At 53.3% G+C, this 7,827-nt stretch overlaps 1 protein-coding gene across 2 annotated transcripts in view; it reads left to right on the plus strand.

Annotated features, from left to right (window-relative positions):
* Nucleotides 1-5,769, plus strand: part of HINT2 (histidine triad nucleotide binding protein 2) — a 107,102-nt gene extending 101,333 nt beyond the window's left edge. For both annotated transcript variants that reach the window (XM_077280696.1, XM_077280697.1), the window contains exons 5-6: nt 5,473-5,545; nt 5,624-5,769. In XM_077280696.1, the coding sequence (XP_077136811.1) occupies nt 5,473-5,545; nt 5,624-5,715 (165 nt within the window). In that variant the 3' untranslated portion in view covers nt 5,716-5,769. The remainder of the gene's footprint in view (nt 1-5,472; nt 5,546-5,623) is intronic.
* The last annotated feature ends 2,058 nt before the right edge of the window (nt 5,770-7,827 follow it).

Consider the following 7,827-nt stretch of genomic DNA (forward strand, 5'->3'; position numbering starts at 1 on the left):
CTGCAGTCTATAACCCCCACTCTACTGACCCCCGACCTGCTGTCTATAACCCTCCATGCTGACCCCTGACCTGCTGTCTATAACCCCCCCACGCTATTGACCCCCAACCTGTCTATAACCCCCCACGCTACTGACCCCCGACCTGCTGTCTATAACCCCCACGCTGCTGACCCCCGACCTGCAGTCTATAGCCCCCCACACTACTGACCCCCGACCTGCTGTCTATAGCCCCCCCATGCTACTGACCCCCGACCTGCTGTCTATAACCCCCACGCTACTGACCCCCGACCTGCTGTCTATAACCCCCAAGCTGCTGACCCCGGACCTGCAGTCTATAGCCCCCCACACTACTGACCCCCGACCTGCTGTCTATAGCCCCCCCATGCTACTGACCCCCGACCTGCTGTCTATAGCCCCCCCACGCTACTGACCCCCGTCCTGCTGTCTATAACCCCCACGCTACTGACCCCCGACCTGCTGTCTATAACCCCCCGCCTATGTGCTGTCTATTGTGATGGGGTATGCGACAGAGCAGGAAGAGACACCAGGACGATAATCCAACGAGATTCATTGGAACAGTGACAGTGGGCAGCACACATGAGGGTAAAGCTACAGCTTCTGTAATGAGTCCACACAGAGAGAGCAGATCCGGGGGCGCCACCCGGCAATCTGATGCCAGTGAATTATGGAAATAGTCATTGAGTGAATTTAATGGCTCCAGCAGATGAGGGACATAACACAGTCCCACGTGAAAGCTTCTAACAATTCGCACGGTCACCAGGATCTCGCCTCAGCATAAGATCCCAGCCCTTCGCAGGTCACCACCAACAAAAGTCTTTAGATTCAGTCCTTAAATCCAGTAGGGTGGTGAGACCTCACAATTCCATGTGGCAAATGATCTCCAAGCTCCATACATGATACCAGGATCTAGCTCCAGATCCAGCTGCAGATCCTTGTCCTTCAAAGCACACAGCATCGACTTAGGGTACCGTCACGCAGTGGCATTTTCATCGCTACGACAGCACGATTCATGACGTTCTAGCGATATAGTTACGATATCGCTGTGTCTGACACGCTACTGCGATCCGGAACCCTGCTGAGAATCGTACGTCGTAGCAGATCGTTTGAAACTTTCTTTCGTCGTCTAGTGTCCCGCTGTGGCGGCATGATTGCATCGTGTGACACAGGTTGTATACGATGTGCGCACAGTAACCAACGGCTTCTACATCGCAAATATGTCATGAAATTATCGCTCCAGCGCCATGTATTGCAACGTGTGACCGCAGTCTACGACGCTGTAGCGATAATGGAGCGACGCTGGAGCGTCACGAATCGTGCTGTCGTAGCGATGAAAATGCCACTGTGTGACGGTACCCTAACTGAACATGTGGACTATTGTCCTACCACTCTTGGGATCAGCCTCATTGTTCAGCAGAGATACTAACACCCACCCCCTCAATCATAGCTCCAAGGATTAAGAATGTTCCAGAAACCTTGTCTGCAGTTTGTCTACAGGTTTGTGTATTGGTGATGCCCCCTGCAGAGGGGAACAAAGACAAGCATGCCCCCACCAGATACAGGGCAAGGAATGCTAATGTAAGCCTGATTACGGTATGGTCCATGTGTACAGGCTGGGGGGACACTCTGCTACATCTATAACCCCCCACGCTACTCACCCCCAACCTGCAGTATAAAACCCTCTGCTACAGACCCCCGACCCGCTGTATATAACCGGACCCCCGACCCGCAGTATATAACCCTCTGCTACAGACCCCCGACCCGCTGTATATAACCCCCTGCTACAGACCCCCAAGCCACAGTATATAACCCTTAGCTACAGACCCCTGACCCGCTGTATGTAACCCTCTGCTACAGACCCCCGACCTGCTGTATATATCCCTTATCCCTCTGCTACAGACCCCCGACCCGCTGTATATATCCCTCTGCTACAGACCCAAGACCCGCTGTATATATCCCTCTGCTACAGACCCCCGACCCGCTGTATATAACCCTCTGCTACAGACCCCCCGACCCGCTGTATATAACCCTCTGCTGCAGACCCCCGACCCGCTGTATATATCTCTCTGCTACAGACCCCCGACCCGCTGTCTATAACCCTCTGCTACAGACCCCCGACCCGCTGTATATAACCCTCTGCTACAGACCCACGACCCGCTGTATATATCCCTCTGCTACAGACCCCCAACCCGCTGTATATATCCCTCTGCTACAGACCCCCAACCCGCTGTATATATCCCTCTGCTACAGACCCCCAACCCGCTGTATGTATCCCTCTGCTACAGACCCCCGACCCGCTGTATATAACCCTCTGCTGCGGACTCCCGACCCGCTGTATGTATCCCTCTGCTACAGACCCCCGACCCGCTGTATATAACCCTCTGCTGCAGACCCCCGACCCGCTGTATATATCCCTCTGCTACAGACCCCCAACCCGCTGTATATAACCCTCTGCTGCAGACCCCCAACCCGCTGTATATATCCCTCTGCTACAGATCCCCAACCCGCTGTATGTATCCCTCTGCTACAGACCCCCGACCCGCTGTATATAACCCTCTGCTGCGGACTCCCGACCCGCTGTATATATCCCTCTGCTACAGATCCCCAACCCGCTGTATATAACCCTCTGCTGCAGACCCCCGACCCGCTGTATATATCCCTCTGCTACAGACCCCCCGACCCGCTGTATATAACCCTCTGCTGCAGACCCCCGACCCGCTGTATATATCTCTCTGCTACAGACCCCCAACCCGCTGTATATATCCCTCTGCTACAGATCCCCAACCCGCTGTATATATCCCTCTGCTACAGACCCCCGACCCGCTGTATATAACCCTCTGCTACAGACCCCCCGACCCGCTGTATATAACCCTCTGCTGCAGACCCCCGACCCGCTGTATATATCTCTCTGCTACAGACCCCCGACCCGCTGTATATAACCCTCTGCTACAGACCCCCGACCCGCTGTATATAACCCTCTGCTGCAGGCCCCCGACCCGCTGTATATAACCCTCTGCTACAGACCCACGACCCGCTGTATATAACCCTCTGCTACAGACCCACGACCCGCTGTATATATCCCTCTGCTACAGACCCCCAACCCGCTGTATATATCCCTCTGCTACAGACCCCCAACCCGCTGTATGTATCCCTCTGCTACAGACCCCCGACCCGCTGTATATAACCCTCTGCTGCGGACTCCCGACCCGCTGTATATATCCCTCTGCTGCAGACCCCCGACCCGCTGTATATATCCCTCTGCTACAGACCCCCAACCCGCTGTATATAACCCTCTGCTACAGACCCCCGACCCGCTGTATATAACCCTCTGCTGCAGACCCCCGACCCGCTGTATATATCCCTCTGCTACAGACCCCCGACCCGCTGTATATAACCCTCTGCTGCAGGCCCCCGACCCGCTGTATATAACCCTCTGCTACAGACCCCCGACCCGCTGTATATATCCCTCTGCTACAGACCCCCGACCCGCTGTATATAACCCTCTGCTGCAGGCCCCCGACCCGCTGTATATAACCCTCTGCTGCAGGCCCCCGACCCGCTGTGTATAACCCTCTGCTACAGACCCCCGACCCGCTGTATATAACCCTCTGCTACAGATCCCCAACCCGCTGTATATATCCCTCTGCTGCAGGCCCCCGACCCGCTGTATATAACCCTCTGCTACAGACCCCCGACCCGCTGTATATATCCCTCTGCTGCAGACCCCCGACCCGCTGTATATATCCCTCTGCTACAGACCCCCAACCCGCTGTATATATCCCTCTGCTACAGACCCCCGACCCGCTGTATATATCCCTCTGCTACAGACCCCCGACCCGCTGTATATAACCCTTGGCTACAGACCCCCGACCCGCTGTATATAACCCTCTGCTGCAGGCCCCCGACCCGCTGTATATATCCCTCTGCTACAGACCCCCAACCCGCTGTATATATCCCTCTGCTACAGACCCCCGACCCGCTGTATATAACCCTCTGCTGCAGGCCCCCGACCCGCTGTGTATAACCCTCTGCTACAGACCCCCGACCCGCTGTATATATCCCTCTGCTGCAGGCCCCCGACCCGCTGTATATAACCCTTGGCTACAGACCCCCGACCCGCTGTATATAACCCTCTGCTACAGACCCCCGACCCGCTGTATATAACCCTCTGCTGCAGGCCCCCGACCCGCTGTATATAACCCTCTGCTGCAGGCCCCCGACCCGCTGTATATATCCCTCTGCTACAGACCCCCGACCCGCTGTATATAACCCTCTGCTGCAGGCCCCCGACCCGCTGTATATAACCCTCTGCTACAGACCCCCGACCCGCTGTATATAACCCTCTGCTACAGACCCCCGACCCGCTGTATATAACCCTCTGCTGCAGGCCCCCGACCCGCTGTATATAACCCTCTGCTGCAGGCCCCCGACCCGCTGTGTATAAAGGTACCTTCACACGAAGCGACGCTGCAGCGATAGCGACAACGATGTCGATCGCTGCAGCGTCGCTGTTTGGTCGCTGGAGAGCTGTCACACAGACCGCTCTCCAGCGATCAACTATGCCGAGGTCCCCTGGTAACCAGGGTAAACATCGGGTAACTAAGCGCAGGGCCGCGCTTAGTAACCCGATGTTTACCCTGGTTACCAGCGTAAAATCTAAAAAAAACAAACAGCACATACTTACATTCACGTCCCCCTGCGTCCACTTCCTGACTGACTGAGCGCCGTACAGTGAGAGCAGAGCGGTGACGTCACCGCTGTGCTGCTTTCACTTTCACTTTGCGGCGCTGAGTCAGAGGAGGAAGCAGACTGCAGGGGACGCAATGTGAGTATGTGCTGTTTGTTTTTTTTACATTTTACGCTAGTAACCAGGGTAAACATCGGGTAACTAAGCGCGGCCCTGCGCTTAGTAACCCGATGTTTACCCTGGTTACCAGTGTAAAATATCGCTGGTATCGTTGCTTTTGCTTTCAAACACAACGATACACAGCGATCGGACGACCAAATAAAGTTCTGGACTTTATTCAGCGACCAGCGACATCACAGCAGGATCCTGATCGCTGCTGCGTGTCAAACGAAACGATATCGCTAGCGAGGACGCTGCAACGTCACGGATCGCTAGCGATATCGTTATAATGTCGTTTCGTGTGAAGGTACCTTAACCCTCTGCTACAGACCCCCGACCCGCTGTATATAACCCTTGGCTACAGACCCCGACTTGCTGTTTATAAACATCTACTGACCTCTTACCTGCTATATAAAACCCTCCACTACCGACCCCCAACCAGCTGTATATAACCCTCTGCTACCGACCCCTTAGCTGCTATATAAAACCCTCCACTACCGACCCCACCACACCGACTGAACCGCTGTATATATCCCACAACTGGTCCCAACCTGCTGTATCCGATCCTCCTCACACTGTTAGTCACTGGCCTTTTTGTGGTTGTCCAGCTCCTGGGTCACCTACTGGTTACCGCCAGTCACCTGGCACAGAAGGAAGGTCTGGTGAATGGATATCGGATCGGTGAGTATATATAATATACACATAGAGGTCAATACTAATGGTGACCCCCCCCTACAATAATTGTCACTCTTCTTACAGTTATCAATGATGGCCAGCAGGGGGCACAGTCCGTCTATCACCTCCATCTACATGTGATCGGTGGCCGTCAGATGAGGTGGCCTCCCGGATAACTACTCCTGCAAATGTGTATCACTGCTGCAATAAAAAGAAGGGTTTCTGTCTCAGTCCACAGTCCTATGTAACACCACACATAACAGTGAGCCAACAGATGACAGATAACGTAGTAGATGTCGCCTGCAGTCCTATGCAAATTGTCTCTTCAGTGAGGAAGAGGACTAGAGCTCTTGCGCCAACCAATAGGAAGGTAGCAATCCTAAAAGTTAATATTGACCCTTTAACGAGCCTTGTCACACGACTTAGGATAAAAGCCAAAACCAGAATCTCAATTTGCAGACACTGTTTCAGGGTACTGCACCTCATTAGTGCAAAGTGTGAGATCTGGTTTGGCTGGGTGAAAGGTGCCTGACCGGGATCCAAGTGGTAACGTTTCTCCTTGCAGAGAGTGACATGTCAAGCCTGTCAAGGCTTTTATTTTTAAGTTGTGACAAGGCTCATTAGAGGGTCAAAACTTTGGGGATTGCTACTTCCTATAGGTGGCACTAGAGTTCTAGTCCTTGTGGAGACTCTGGGGTCCGTGGGTGTTCTTGTTCACTGGACCACATGGACCAAGGGTCATCCTAGTGAACGCCCACTCTCCTTTTACCATGGGCATAACTCTACACTGACAACACAGGGTGAGGGTAAACAGTGTGGCAATACTTTACTGTACCACAAAACAGGCAGATAACACACAGAACAGTCCCAGCACAGTATCCGAGAGGGTGCAACTTACAAAGTCTTACCCTTCTGCTGACTCGACGGGATTAGAGCACCTGCTATTTTGGGGCTTCCAGGACTGACTACCTCCACCAATGGCACGCACAGAGAGGAGGTAACAACAAGCGTAGGAAGATAACAGTCCATTGAGGCACATGACCAGGTGACCGGAGGGTCACAACCTGGTTACTCCAAATGTTTCCATGGGTACACGTGTCCGGTGGGTTTCAATCTAGGCTTCCCCAAATGTATCCATGAGTTCAGGTGCCACTCCAGGACATACCAACAGATGCTCGGCAGCTGGACCCGGAAGGACAGACTGGATGGTGCGGCAGGCAGAGTTTGTATCAGAGTGCAGCAGGCAGGATCTGCACCAGAGTGCAGCATGCAGGATCTGCACCAGAGTGTAGCAAGAACTGGTAAACAACCTTACGCAACTTAGACTGCAGAACAGAATGTTGCTCAGGCACCTCCCCAGTGGGGAGGAAGCAATATACACATACTGCCCCACAGCCATTTTGGCTGGGGAGGAAATAGCAAGTACACGTACTGGCCCTTTAAGAGGTCGGGAGCGTGCTTGCATGCGTGCGCTCTAAGGAAATGGCTAGAGGCCCGGCTGGAAGTATGCGGAGCACAAGAAAGGGGAGAACCAACCGCAGCTCGGGTGAGTGAAGTGACATGCCGGAGGCCCTGCCTGTCAGAGCAGGGATCCGACGTCGTGCTTACAGTACCCCCATCCTTTATGCTCCTCCTCTTCAAGTTATCAAGAAAGTTCTGGAGGAGAATCGGAGCATGAATATTCTCCTTAGGCTCCCTGGATCTCTCCTCGGGACCAATCCCCTTCCAGTTAACAAGGAAAAAGGTCTTGCCTCTCACCCTCTTCATGGCCAAGATGTTCTTCACCTCAAAAACGTCATCAGAGGCTGTTGGCATGGGCATGGTACTGGGATCCTTGAAGAAGGGACTCAGCAGAGAGACATGAAATGAATTCGCAATCCGTAATGGAGGCAACTTCAGTTTATAGGAGACCTCGTTGATCTGCTTCAGAACCTTGAAAGGTCCAATAAAACAAAGACCCAACTTGTAAGAGGGAACCTTCAGTCGGACATACCTGGACGAAAGCCATACCTTGTCGCTGGGGCAGAAGCATGGAGGATCCAGGCGCCTTTTGTCTGCATGTCTCTTCATACAGGTGGAGGATGCTTCTAAAGTGGCTTTGGTATCCTCCCACAACTTTACAAAATTTTTGGAGAGGACATCTGCCGCAGGAACATCAGAAAGAACAGTCACCAGAAGAAGAACCTCGGGTTGTCGACCGAACACAATGTAGAAAGGAGATTCTCTTGAGGCTTCACCAACATGATAGTTGTACAAGAAGGGAAGTAATTTCACCCAATCATGGTGGG

Source organism: Ranitomeya variabilis, chromosome 1 (genome assembly GCF_051348905.1).
Source record: "Ranitomeya variabilis isolate aRanVar5 chromosome 1, aRanVar5.hap1, whole genome shotgun sequence".
NCBI classification, from domain to species: domain Eukaryota; kingdom Metazoa; phylum Chordata; class Amphibia; order Anura; family Dendrobatidae; genus Ranitomeya; species Ranitomeya variabilis.